At 45.2% G+C, this 14,331-nt stretch overlaps 1 protein-coding gene across 18 annotated transcripts in view; it reads right to left on the bottom strand.

The window, feature by feature from the left end:
• The window catches only part of MAGI1 (membrane associated guanylate kinase, WW and PDZ domain containing 1), a 291,392-nt gene that overhangs the window by 245,221 nt on the left and 31,840 nt on the right, over positions 1-14,331 (bottom strand). Inside the window, exon 1 of one of the 18 annotated variants that reach the window (XM_042823246.1) lies at positions 8,848-8,983. The exons of the other annotated variants lie outside the window; for them this stretch is intronic. Coding sequence (XP_042679180.1) covers positions 8,848-8,968 — 121 coding nt within the window. The 5' untranslated portion in view covers positions 8,969-8,983. Of the gene's footprint in view, positions 1-8,847; positions 8,984-14,331 lie in introns of those variants that run through there. 18 annotated transcript variants of the gene reach the window in all.

Here is a 14,331-nt window from a genome sequence, read left to right as displayed (position 1 = left end):
ACAATTTCCTAGCCACGTGGGGAGAGGTTTATAGTACTGCCCTTTCTGGTGGCACCAACAGTAACCAGGCTAAGAATGTTATTATTTTCAAGGAAGCAAGGAATCAAAGAGGCTTTTTTTAAGAGTAAAAGAAAAAACAAAACAAACAAGAAAACCCTCCCAACAGCTTTTCTTGGTAAGACTTGCAGCTTGTAAACTTGATTTACTAAATATAAGCCAGAGCCAAAGCTGCCACCGGCACTGAGCGTGCAAACATGCGCTGCAAACTGGGCTGGCTGATGGGGAACCCTGCCCTCCCAGCCAGCAGACAAGGGACTTAATGAGAAACAAACCAAATAAAAGTGAGCTCTCAAGATGGCTCCAAACAATGGGCTTGGAACGGCAGCAAACAAAGAGGAGCAAGTGCAGCAGCCGGGGATGCACCTCGAGAAGCGCCTTTCAGATCCGCTCCCTTTTACTTAAACCCCTTCCTTGCATCTTAGGGAGAAAAAGGAAACAAAACAAGCCCTGGAATTCAGTTACTCCATTCAACCCCAAGGAGAGCTTGGCACTCCTTACCTGCCTCCTTTCCCACTCACTCATTCCATTTTGGGATCCCCAGACAGACAGACAAGCTGCTGGAGGAGGGTGGGACACAGGCGCTCCTCTGCTCCTACCTGTGTGCAGGACACTGAGCATGCTCCAAATTCCTCACCAGCCAGGTTTCAAGGGGAAAAAAGCTTCCCTGAAAGCAGATTAGAGTTATCCCTGTACCAGCAGTGGATGAGCTTTATCCTGGATCTGTTTCAAAGCATTTAAACTTAAAAGGAGATAAAGCAGTGAGCAATTACACACAACAATAGCTGGTTTTAATAACTGTCTATAAATCAATTCATACGAGCAAAACTTAGGAGATGAGGGTCCCCATTCAGGCACTGGTACAACACACCTGCGTGTTCAGTAGTGCCTCAGTTTCCCACCTATAAACAGCAGCTGGAAATGCCTGGCTTATTCCTTCTTTTACTTGTCCTGCCCATAAAATATTTGGATAACGCTCAGGCTTTTACAAGGCGTTTTTACAATACCTAAGACAACAGGGCCTTGACCTCTATTAGAGCTGCTAAACAGTTTCACATTGCCTGCATTACTGTAAAGCCAGAACTTAGGCAAATAAGGAACAGATCCCAAGTGACTGTCAAAAAAGTCTCTTCCAGCATCCAAACAGTGACAGCAATGTAATCAAAGCTGCAGGAGCCAAGACATGAAATCTCACAGATCGGAAAAGGGAAATGGGCAAAAGGACAAGAGCAGCGTGCAGCTTCCCTGTGGCTGTAAGAGCACATTTGGTTCAGGGACTACTGCTTCCCCAAAGCTGAAGGCTGCCAGGAATCTCACACCAGAAACAGATCCAATTTCCATATAGCTTCCTTCTGTCCCTCGCACTTCAGCAAGAAAACCCATTCCTCTTGCTGCCCGTTTGACAGCAGGATGCCCACTATGTGTCTGTATCACACCTCATGTGAAAAATCCTGAATCAGCCAACTTCCCACACACATTCTGTCAATGCAAGACACCGGTGCCAGCTTGGCCAGACAGCCTGATCTGGACCAGGGCTCCTGCATGTGCCTGAACCAGGTCTTCCAATCTGCAAACATGGTCCTTTGATAGAGCTAGGAGGAGCAGGAGCAGCCACACCACAGCCTGGTTGGAGGAGAGCAGTGCTTCCAGTACCCATCTCCAGGCAGAAGCCACTAAGGTCTAACGCAAACACTTCACTTTTGTGTTTCCAAGTCTTTCCCAGTGCTCACAAAAGCTATGATGTCAGGTCATCTCATTTTTCTTTGACATTTAGCACAGGTTAAACTGCTTAAGGAGTAAATTTGGCTAAGGATAAGTCCTGCACAGTGCTACCAAAGTATCTAGGAAAAGAAGACACACAGTGAGACAAACTCCTGAGAGTCAAACACTGGGAACAAGCCACCTGTGTGCTTTCACAGTCAATACATTGAAGGTGATTAGACAAAAATTCAAAATATGTGGTACAAAGGGGAAAAGATTTGTTCTGTTGCCTTCACCGTACCTCACAGAATCATTAAGGTTGGAAAAGAGCTCTAAGATCACCAAGCCCAACCCCAACCCACCCCCACCATGCCCACTAAGCACATCCCTCAGTGCCACATCTCCATGGTTCTTGAACGCCTCCAGGGACGGCGACTCCACCACCTCCTGGGCAGCCTGTGCCACTCTGCCTGATAAAGCACTTTACTTGATAAAGCAAACACCACCACCCTTTAGAGTACACCTCTTGTCAGGGCTGAGTTTTCAGTTTCTTAAGCCTGAAAGAGATCAAAGCCAGACTGGCTTTACTGTAAGAGCATACAGTGATTCTGGTTGAAGCCCTTTCTTTATAAACACATCTTTTCCATGGCTTGTAACTTTCTCAAAAACAAACAAACAGAAAAGCCTTTGGCTTGAAATCTCTTTTAAAAAAGCCTTAGCCTGGAAGGATGCTGCAAAGGGCACCCATCCGATTGGCTCTCTGGGCTACCAGAAAAATGAAAGCTGCACTTTCTACCAGGCAAAAACTCTTTGTTCTCTTCTTACGCTCTAAATATTTTTGTAAGTGAGTTTTAAGTCTTCAAGCCAGATGAATATCATGTGTTCAAGGAATAAGATTTCTAGCTAAGGGAATAAAACACACAACAAACACACAAGTATCCAACACTGGGGAAGGACCCACCTGGCTTTGCAATCTCTAAAGGAAGCACCTAGAATGGGAAAGGCTGGCAGCACATCTCCAGGTGCTTTCATCTATGGCTTTTACAACAGCAGCTTGGCAAAGAGCAAAATCCGTGTTTCTACCAAGAAGCTACTTGCACTTCCTCATGATTTTGCCTTTAAGAAGTCAATAATTGCAGCAAATAAAGTTTTATCAACTGTGGCAGAAAATAAACTTCAAAATACAATCGTCTGCATGTGTGCAAGGAGCTTTAATAAGGCCACGCTGTTAAGCAAGACAGCCTGCTGCAAGTTATCCAACCTCAACACGCTCAGTTCTGAGCAAATACGGCGCTGAACATCTCCTTAACGACTTCAGTGCTGCCAAGACTGATGATTTTCCCACATATCTGCTGGTTCTCTAAAAAAAATTCAGCTCCCGGAGTCACGAGATTAAGTAGAAATATGCACTTTTGTTAAGTAAAAGGCTTTTAGATCATCATTTTTGCCCAAGAAATAAAAAAAAAGTTAGCCTTTACATTAGAATATCCTGGAGCAAAAAACCCTTCAGCATTTGCCTTTGCTTTAACTGCTGGGCGTAAGAGGTGCTAAGCAAGCTAAATGCTTCCTTTTCCTTTGTTGCTTTTAAATTCAATTCAAGGCTTTCATGAGCACAAATATATATATTATAAATTTATGCTCAGCATAATTCTGAGCCGTAAATAAATTCAAGGAAATGAGCTCTCCAGCATTACTTCAATAGGATGAAACAAAGTGACACTCACAGAATAAACTCCAAATGATTCCTCTAGTTCTTCCTGCCATGACGGTGCTCTTTCTTCAAAATAATACAAATTTTAAAAAAGAACAACAATCTGAAGAGCTGTAAATGCACAGACAAAACAGGGTCTGCATTTCACTTTCAGCCCTTTGGCCCCAAATCCTAGGCACCATCCCCCAGAGACCAAAGTCTCAATCAGAGCCAAAGAGTGCTGTGTCCTTGTGCATGTCAATCCTGACCCATCTCTGGAAAGGAAACAGTAAAAGAAAGGAATAATAATAAAAATGAACCCCTGTGCCCCAGCTTGGCTTGTGATGGGGCAGCGCAGTCCCAGTGCTGAGCTGCAGCTCCCACCAGGCCCTAAGGGCAGGGACAAACCCAAGGCACAGCTCCATGCAGGCCAAGCATCCTTGGGGCTACACCAAGCAGGGACCAGTCTCCTGGTGTTTCTTTTCCCCTCTGCTCTCCCAGCCCTCTCTTGGGCACTCTTCCAGTCATGAAGAGAAGCCATTTGAAAATTCACCACCTTCTTCCCCTGGTTCATGTCCAAACCCCAGGGAAACGAGGCCAATAGCAGCCCTTCTTTCTCTCCCAGTAGCAGGAGAGATCAAAGCTCCCCCAATCATTTCCTCATCACACTCAAGCTCCCCCCTCCAGCTCTGCAGGAGAGCCTCAGAGCAGTGGTTTGGGATCCTCTTCTTCCTCACAGCGACAGCAGCCCTATGAGACAGGTCTGTGCCCCACAGCCAGGACCTTCCTGCAGCAGCAGGAGGCTCCCAGCCCCGCACGTCCTCACCTCAACTCTTCACCCGGCTCATTAAGACGATCCTCCCCGCTGCCCCCCCTTCGTTAACCTCCACAAGCACTAATGGGCTCCTTTGCAAACCCAGTGCACACTCGGTAGAGCACGGCAGGCTTCAAACGCTGATGTTCTCATGCATATACAGAAAAGCAAATTTTACTCTAAATAGAAGTGGCAGCTTCTAATTTAGGAATATACAATTTGACTGCCAGGCACAACAAAAATTACCTATTTCCCATGCAGGCAAACAGGCCGTTGCAATGCCAGCTCAATGAGCAATTTCAAATAAAGGCTACCATCTTCTGCTTTGCATGGGTCCCGTCTGCCATTAACCCTTTCTGCTCGGGGACCCTGCCTAGAAACCCTATCAGATTTTTTGTGGATGAATTTCACTCCCTCCACTAATTCCATCAACCAGTCGCCATGAGCAATGCAAGAATTATTTCATAGCCAGGCTGCCCATCAGGCTAAGGGCAGGGATCAGAATCCTGTGGTATTCAAAACACAGGCAGAGCTTCTCATCCGCCCCATTCGTCTGCTTTAATTAAAAAAGCTTGCAGACTACATTGCATGCATATATCTCAATACACATACGTACATATACAACCCTATAAAATGCAGATTTACACCATGCACGTCATCACTGCAGAGACAAGTGAGCATTTTGCATGCACATCACCCACAGAGTGAGCAAAGCTCCTTCAGACAGCCCCGCAGAGGTGTCTGTGGCCAGTGGTCTCCCCAGCATGCACAAAGCTTTATCCGCTTTATCCTGCAACCTGCTGAATTACCAGAATATGTTCAGCTGTTACACACCGACCCCAGAGCCATAATCCTCCCCCCAGCAGCTGTTCCACGTGCTGGGGTATTTACAGCAGGCTCTATGGGTAAAACAATGGGCACTCCCCAACTCGGGGCTGTGGGAGGCAGAGCACAGCCCGTGCACCTCACTGCAGCATCCCTGCCTGCAGCACTGGCACACACTGCAAACAGCCACACAGCTGCATGCAGGGCTTATGGAAATTTCAAGTGTCTCCTCAGTGGTATTAAAAAGCTGTTGACTTCCAGCACATCAAGCAGCAGAGACTGCAATTCAGTATTTAAAGGGTGATTAAATGCAAGTGACTTAAATTATATATCCCAAGCTGCTGGAACCGACACCATTTAAAACTCACTATCCATCCCCTATTTCTTCCAACACTGATTACTATCCACTAAGAGATGAGCATTTTACAGGCATCGAACCACAGATTTATAAATTGGAGATAATTAAATGGGTTTGCATTACAAATAAAGTAAAACTTTCCATTCCATGGGCCATCTGAGAATGCTTAGAGAGTCAAAGTGGACGTTTTCGTACCTGAAAACTTGCTGCTAACTTAGGCACAAGCTTGGAGTTATTTCAGAGTGGCTTTATACCAGACATTTGCTGTACTGTAAGCTCAGACAGACTCAGGAGCTATCATTAAATCTCCTACACACAGCTCTGTAATAAAGCTTCATACAGCTGACACAAAACTCGTCTGTTTCTCCTTGATAAAGACATGGAGCGACTTGCAAGATGCTGCCCTTCAGGTTTCAAGGACCTGCATGATTCCCTGGACCAGTGACGAAGGCACAGCCTCTCTTCCTAACCCTGATGCCAAACCACCGTGGGCAGGGACTGCCTTCATTGCCCTCCACTTTCCTTGACATTTTCAAGCCAGAAAAAAAAAGCAAGAAAAAGCGCAGTATTGATCTCACCTCCTGACAGAAATGAGAGACTCATTAAGCATGGAGATCTCAGGCAAGGAGTCTCCAAGGAATTTTATTCATTTGAACAAGGGCCCTTGTAAAATGCCAGGAGGGAAAGGGAACAAAAAAAAGAAAAGAAAAAAGCCAAATCCTGGTTCTTCACTGTCAGCTGGTATCTCCCAGCACTCGTGGGAGCACAGAGCATCGCAGACTCAAAGCAGAGGCTGGGAGATGCATAAAGCAGGGGGAGAGCAGAGGCAATGCAAACAGGAGCGAATATCAACAGCGACTGATGACACACAGCAAATAAACAGCAGTGTAACAGCTTTTGCAATTATAATCCAGACAAAAACAAACACAAATGACAACCCAGCACAACAAAAGGGAGGATGTCAGGAGGGGACCGCAGGGACTCCACCACATTCACATCTGTTGCTATCATAACATCCCAAACAGGCAGCTTCAGAAAGCAACAGTCAGAGGGCAGGAAATACGGACGGGGCAGCAGCAAATTCTTGTGATCTACATCTGTGCTTGAAGTGTTCGTGGCCTCACTGAGAGCTGAATTTATATCCCAAATCCTTGTAACAGCCCACAGTGCTGCTACTGGTTTTGACCCCATCCCCAGAAAGCACCTCTTGGGACTGAAATAGAGAGTCCAAGGGGGGGTTCATAAATAAAATAGACCTTGTAGGAAGGAGGAGGAGTACGGGAAGCAACAGTGTGGAGGGAAAGCATTCAATAAGAAGTGCCACGTTTAAGTGAGATGCCTCTAAAAAAACTCCCACGTCTTCCTTAAAGCTTTTGTCACTGCCAGAGGTGAGCTGGGTAGTCCAACAGAAAATGGACATCCTAGCTGTACAGAGCGCGGCCCAGTGCTTGCATGGAGGTGGAGGAGTGGATTATGGGGAAATCGTATATCTGGACCCCATGGAGACAGGTTTAATGCACAGCATCTGTGACAGGCATCAGTTTAACTGCTCTGCAAATCCTCCCCTGCAACAGTCACAATTTCTTTTGCTATTGCTTCATTACCCTCACAGTAAGAAATTTTTCCCCCTGTACTCACCTCGAATATTCTTTTCAAGGAAATAAAGGCATTTTCCCCCAGTGGGTCCTAAAAAGTGATCATTATCCTTTTTACAGAAATCTTCCATGTGTCAGAAAATGAATTGTCTGCTCTCAGGCTTGTATTTCCAAATACAATTCCTTCAACACACCCTCTCAAGCCTCATTCATTTTCTGAGCCTCCGATCTGCACGGTGCATTTCCAGCCTCACCACTGAGATGGTCCTCCTTCAGCCACACACTGCCCAGCACCATTCAGTGCAGTGGGAAGTAATCATCAGCCATGTGTTATGCATGACACTTCTGCAATGATGACTTGGAGAGAGATTTTACTCCTATTTTGAAAAAAGGAAAACCTTGGGATGCTGCTGACATGTGAGCTGGTCATATCCAAAGCTCCTCTTGTGCATAAAGTGTTTATCCTCTTACAAAGGGAAGTTGGACAGATATACCTTTATCATTTATTATTTTATTCTTCCTCCCCAAGCTGCCCAAGTTAGCTTTTCTTTCAGAGCACCTCCTGCTCCTCTTTGATATTCACAAATTCTTCTGGAACTTCTTTAAGAAACCCAGTCCTCCACTTTCTGGCTCTTCTCTTATAGATCTGGTGTAAGATTTCCTCTGCTTCTCTTTGATCCCCACCACATCCTCCATGGAACACTGATGGCAATCACCAACAGCTCAGAGATCTATGAGACTGGTTTTCTTCAAGTAATCTACAATAATGTCATCAGGCCAGGCTGACATCAGTACTACACAATATCTTATTTATCTATTCATATTCCCTACTTGAAAAATGCTACGTGTATGTATACATAATTAACAAAATTACATTTTGTGAGGGCTGAAGCAGAGGAATCCACCATAGAGGAAGGTGGAAAGCAAGCAATAGAGGCTTGCTCCGTTCCTCTATGACCTTTCTCACACATACCACTATTTTTCAAGAACTTCCCCCAGTTTGGAAGCCTTCAAATAAAGAGTTTTTCCACTAGAGGGCACAAAGACAATTTCTGCTAAATGAAAAACTAACATTAGAAGGACTACAATATAATTATTACCACCTTACCAGAGGTATCGCAAACACCAATAAATGAACACTTCATATATCAAGATGTAGCTCATACTTTCCATGTGTTACACCACCAAACACCTCTAAAATTGCAGAGACTGAAAGAACAGAAAATCAAAAGTGACACTGCCCTGACAAGGACTCCTATATAACACTGAACATGTTCAGAGTTCCTCAGTGCCCACAGCTTTTCGTTAGCTGCAGACTACAAGATTAAGACAGCACTGGGGAAAGAAAAACTATCCTACTGTTTTCTAAGTTCAGCATTTAGTTACTGAACTTCTTATCGCTGTTGATTCGTCTATCAAAAGAAGTTCCTCAGTAGCAAAGATCTTCCGTTTGCAGATACATTTAGATCATAAGTCGCCTCCCGTTTTGGGTAAAGAGATTATAGGCTCTCTGGCTCATCTATACAAGGCAGCCTTTTCAACTGTGAAGCTTGCCTTGTGAACTCCTCGCTAGTTGTATTCATAATTCTGACAGTTTAACCAGTTCCTCATGAAGCCATGGTGAGGATGATGTTCATACAAACACAGATAAACTCAGTGGGATAGAGATCAAATCAAACATCCGACTGACTACACAAATCCAACCAGCAAGACGTTGGTGACAATTTCAAAGCACCTCCAGAGTTCTGTGGCCCTGGGGATTCATCATCCTCCCCAACTCTGACAGCTACAGCTGCCTTGAACCTACCTTGTTCATTCCTGCACCTCCGAGATCCCGACCTCCCGGGGCCCAGGCCCAGGAGATGCGTGATGGCCTGGTATCCCACCCGTGTCCGTGCATCCAGACGCAGGGCCACGCTCCCCTCCATGGCCAATGTCCCCCTCTCCGAGCGCAGCAAGCTCTGTTTTCTGCCCTCCTGCTGCCCGTGCACTTCCACTTACAGAAGGTCTGGCTTCAACAGAGTCAGCCCAGAGACTTTTGCTAATGGAAGAAGAGAGACAATAGCAGCACGCAGGTGCTTCCTCCCATTTAAAGTGTTTACTTGTGCGGCTCAACACAGTGACGTTATTGTGAATTAGATCTGCATGCTGTTTCACAGAGTTCAAAAGGTAGCATGTAACAAAAGAAAACCCAAAATACTGCTTATTAAATTAAATGCTGCAAATTCAATACTTTTTTCTTTCCTTTTAAACTCTGCTTCCTTTGCTAATGCCAAGTAAGGGGGTTTTTCCAACCATACAATTAAAGTGGCTTGAAATGGGAAGTGATACAGACTGCTCCAAAATAAATAAACCAAAAACAAACTAATAAAAGCAAAGAATTTATCAGCCTATCTCCACTGCCTATGCAGCAGGCTCCTCATGGCAATGAAGGACAACGCTGTCAGATGCTGGGGAGGGCTGAACTTGAGACTGTTGTGGCAGTCCACGAAAAAGCAAGAAGATGAGGAGGGAAGGTCTGGCTAAGCCACAACACAGAGTTAAGGAAAATGCCAGCATGAAAGTAAAGCAGCGGCCTATTTGTTTTATGAGATACAGCAAGTAATTCAGCTGTATTCCACAGTAAACCATTTGGCTTAGGACTGAAACCAGAGGGAAAAAAAATGAGCATCTGATTCTAATTTTGTTGTCTTAAGTTTATGTTACATGAATCAAGATGTTTACTGGAGGTGCCAGACGCTCAAATCCACGGTTGGACCTTGTACATAGGAAGTATCAGATGTACCAAACATCTCGCAGTTCCCTGTGCAGCCAGTGAAGGCTCAAAGCTGTTCAGCACTTGACGGCAAAATAACAACAATAACAATGTCAAGATGCTTTTTGTGGCATCAACATAGAAATCCAACCTACAGACATCACTTTGTAAAAATCCCAATCTTCTCATAGCTCTCTTATTGTTCTGGAAATTTCAAACAAAATATCCTAATATTCAAGATTATGCAGCTTAATTGTACCTCTATCCCATATGAAACTATATAAAAAAAAAAAAAAGCCAGAAATGCCACAATACCACACATAATGAACACATAATGAACAGAACTGAGTCCTTTCATGTGAGAGCAGCATTCTCCTGCCCACTCCCCACAGTCGCTGCTATTTCAGAAGTGCTTCCATTCATTTTCTTGCTTGGTGGGAGCGGGCTGGATGGGATTCAGCACTTTGTTCTCTGCTCTCATTTTCTGAGAGGTCCTGTGGGATGATTGCTCTGAGAGAATGAATGTCAGTTCCAGATTCCTTCTACTGTCTATCACTAGTGACGCTAGAAACAGCAATTAAAATCCTCCTCCCTGTTGCTCTGCCACAAATGTGTGCTAGAAAGAAAGTAGCAAGTGCCATCTTCCTCTGATGAACGTGGCAGTAATGCAGTGACTTAAGATCAGCAAGTTAATCATCCGTTGGATTGTTTCATGCAGCTCAGCAATGCCACGTCCACATTATTAAACATCTCCTTGAAATAACTCAGAACATCGGGGATATGTGCCTAAAAACAGCTGCAGCAGCTCATGAGCTCCAACTGTTCGCGGACAGTTTGGACCAAATCCATTCTACCTGTGCTGAAACAGCCCCTCAGCACTCTCCTCCCCTCATCCCACACTCATCTGAAACAGCACCAGCAAACAGCAGACAGAGTTTGTAACCTCCTAAACCACCATCTGCTCTTCAAACAAATCTCTGACAAGCAAAGGCCAAAGGAGCACCTGCAGACTCCTGTGAGTTACCCACAAAAATGAAGACAAGTCCCTGTCTGCACAGCATTATCATGTACGAAGTCAAAGCCAGAATAAGTGCTAAGCAATGCCTGTCCCTAAGTGCCCAGACCCCCCCCATATCACCACAGAAACCTGTGTGCTTTATTTTTGTGGCTTTCATTCCACTGCCAGCTTTACAGTAGCTCCAGAAGGTGCCACTGATTTAGATGCCATTGCTTTAGAGGAGATCCGAGAGAAAAGCAACTGAATGCAAACACTGAAAGAAAGCTGAAAGAAAGTAAACAGGTAAAAATAACTTCAGTTCCCAGTGGTGGTTTAAAGATCCTCAAGGACACAGCATTTACTACATATTGCCTTGGGCAGGTACAAGGACAGCAAGAGGAAAGGTATTTCCAAAGCTACTAATGTGACACAAGAGCAAGACTTCAATCCCACTGAACAGCCAGGAGGCCTGGGCTGCATACAGCCACAGAGCACTGGCAATGCTCAGCATTCCCAACTCCCTGGTGAGGAGCAAAGCGAATGGAACGCTGTAAAAACTGCCGCACCACTGCCCTCAGCAGCCCTTGGGGTGATTCATCCCCCTGCACTTCAGAGATCTGCAGTGCCCACCTCAGCCAGACTCACCAGCCTACGCAGACAGCGGCTGTAAGCAAACACCTCTATGAAACACGTACTGCTGCAAAATCCCAAGCTCTTTTTAAAAAAATAATGTAAAGGAATCAGTCTCAAAGGACTGCAGCCTGACAGAAATGAGCTCCGCAAGCAGAAACTGCACAGGACACAGAAGAAAACACAACGGGAGTTGACAACAGTAATAAATTAGAGATTTTAATTGTGGTAAAAATAGGCCTTCAAAAAGACCAGCAGTAACAGCACGTTCAGAATTCGTTGCATTACGTTTAGGATTCCTACCAGCAGCATGCAACAAAACATATCTGAGCTGTAATCAATTTCCTACAGCCTCATGTAAACATTATAGGAATTTTGTCCTCTGCAATACTTCTTGCTCTCCAGGCTGCTATAAATAAGTCAGTCAGAGCCCCACTGCCTCTTTGTCTCCTATCTTGCCATCTCAAGTCACTGCTTTTATTTTCCTTGTGCTACCAGTACAACCGCTTTCCGATTCAGCAAACATTTTGTGTGGTAACCTGTAGCAAAACTCTTTGCAGAATGAAGCATTTTGCGTTCACAGGGGAGGCATGGAAAGATAAAGCTGTTTTCCACTGTTCACCTCATCCTCCTTCCATACAGGATCGGGGAAGAGAGGCCTGGCAGCACATTTCAACTTTGGGAACCTAGGATATAGTGCTGGAGTGGGTGGGATCAGGAGAAGGGAAGAGACACCTGAGCTGACTTCAATGCATCCCCTTTGAACACTGCACTCATACATAAATGAAATAGCTATGTGTTTGGACAACACAAAAGTGGGTTTTTTTTTTCCCCTACCACCAGATGTGTCAAATGAAGGATGCTGTCATATGATAGCCATGGGGGAGGTCTGCAAACTTGGGAGAATTTTCTGAGCGAAGTAAACTACTACTGACAGCAAGTGGAACAGAGCCCTGAGAGGCTCTGCCAGTGGGAGGATCCAGGGAAAAAAAGCAGCCTTGACCTGGCACCAGGGAGGGCAAGAGAGAAAGAAAAGGCATTAGGGATTTATTATGTGATCATGATCATTTCAGTCACGCATGGGCAGAGGAGCAGGAGCTGGTCCCAGTAGAACACATCCCAAGGTAGGGTTAATGTAGAGCAGCCCTGGCACCAGCCATGCAGAGGGCACGTGTGTGACAGGAACCCAACGTCCTTACAGCCAGGGAAGCACCGTGCTCTGCCTGCCCCAACCCTGTTTCCAGATTACAGAACAAACAAATCATGGGTGTCCATGACACCCGGCTCGCTCTGAGAGCAGCTGGCACATCAGGTGTTCAGCAGCACACACATCCCACAGTGCTGACAGCTGCACTGTTATTGTACTTTTGTCCTCTTTAGAGCATAAGCTCTCCAGGGGCAGGGACTGCACCTTCACTGATGTATTTACAACATCTCACGTGCTACATTCTCCTAACACTCCATTATTGAGGCTATTCAGAAACTGCTGTCATGAAGATGCAATGCTCACACCTGACTCCAGCCTCCCCTTGCTTAAATCAGCATAGCTCAGGCTTCACTAAAACCCTGTAATGCCTGCCAGGTCAGCTTAACTGTGCCAATATTGAAGTGAGCTTGATGAAAACGCTATAATTTTCTAATTCATTTTGTTAAATAGCTCCCAATATAGGCAACACATCAGAACAACTGCACAAAGACTCCGCCATTATCAATACAGTGACAGCAAAATGAGCTTGTGCAAAATTTTCAAGCTGCTGATGACTCCCCTATCCCTACACGTGGATGCTGTGAGCCCCTGGCACCTCTGCCCACAGACATGGCAAGGGCTGAACCTGAGCTTCCATCTGAGACAGCTCAGCACTGAGTGCTGCAGCACAGCGAGATGAGCTGCAAGTGAGCAACGCAGAGAGGGTGCATCAGCACTCAGTGCACTGATCCAGGCAGACAGTGGGAGGTGGGGGGTGGATTGGGGGGAATGCACTAAAAATGCTTTTGACAGGGTGAAAAATGAGAGCAAAGTGAAACACAGCTCAATCCGTCAAAACAAAATCACAGCAAACCTCCTGAAAAGAAGGAAAAAAAACACAGCTCAACTCACATTCTGTACTAACCAATAACTGCTGCATTCATTTTCTTGAAGGTAAGGGTTAAGTTTGCCAGACAGTACACTGAGTAGATCTGAAAGGTAATCACACCAGAAAAGCAATCTATCAAATTCTGAAGAGGTCCTAAATGTAAGTAAGGCAATGAGGACCTCCTTCCACTTTGCAATTCAAAGAGATTTGCAAAATAGTTATGGTTATACTGTTGGCCTACAGGGCGTCTGCCCCAGGCAGGCTTCGCCCTTTCCCTCCAAGCTCACCTGCCAGGGAGGAGAGATGGGGTTCTTTATAGCACCCAAATCACAAATTGACACGAAAAGATCCCACACAGTGTGTTTTTGGTTGCAGTGGTAAAGGTCAGCCTAATATTCAGAGTACAGAGAACCCATTAACCCAGTAAAAGAGCCCTAACAGTGTTACTCTGAGGGCATTTTAAACGGTGAGACAGCTCATAATTAGCTTAGGTGGGCCAACCTAATTATTCATAGCCAGAAGGAGCATCTCCCAGTGCAGGAGGGGTACGAGATGTATTGATAGTTCTTTCCTGATAAGCCCATCAGAAGCTTTCAGAGATGAAGGAATGTTGACTGGTTTCTCACAAGCTGGAGGTGCATGCAGTAAGGAGCAAAGGAGGCAGGAGCACAAAGCTGGGTCTGTGTGTGGCTGTCAGCAAAGGAAATAAAAAAGGAAGACAAAAAACAGGCTTCTGTCACACTGCAGAGTGAAACTGCAATTCGCTAGCTTCATTTTGCAAAGGACAGTTATATCTGATGCATTCCTATTTTATATAAATGTTTGAACATGCTT

The sequence above is a fragment of the Centrocercus urophasianus genome, unplaced genomic scaffold, assembly GCF_019232065.1.
Source record: "Centrocercus urophasianus isolate 14NV4802_14NV808 unplaced genomic scaffold, USGS_Curo_1.0 seq_22, whole genome shotgun sequence".
NCBI lineage: Eukaryota > Metazoa > Chordata > Aves > Galliformes > Phasianidae > Centrocercus > Centrocercus urophasianus.
This window is presented reverse-complemented; position numbering and strand designations above follow the sequence as displayed.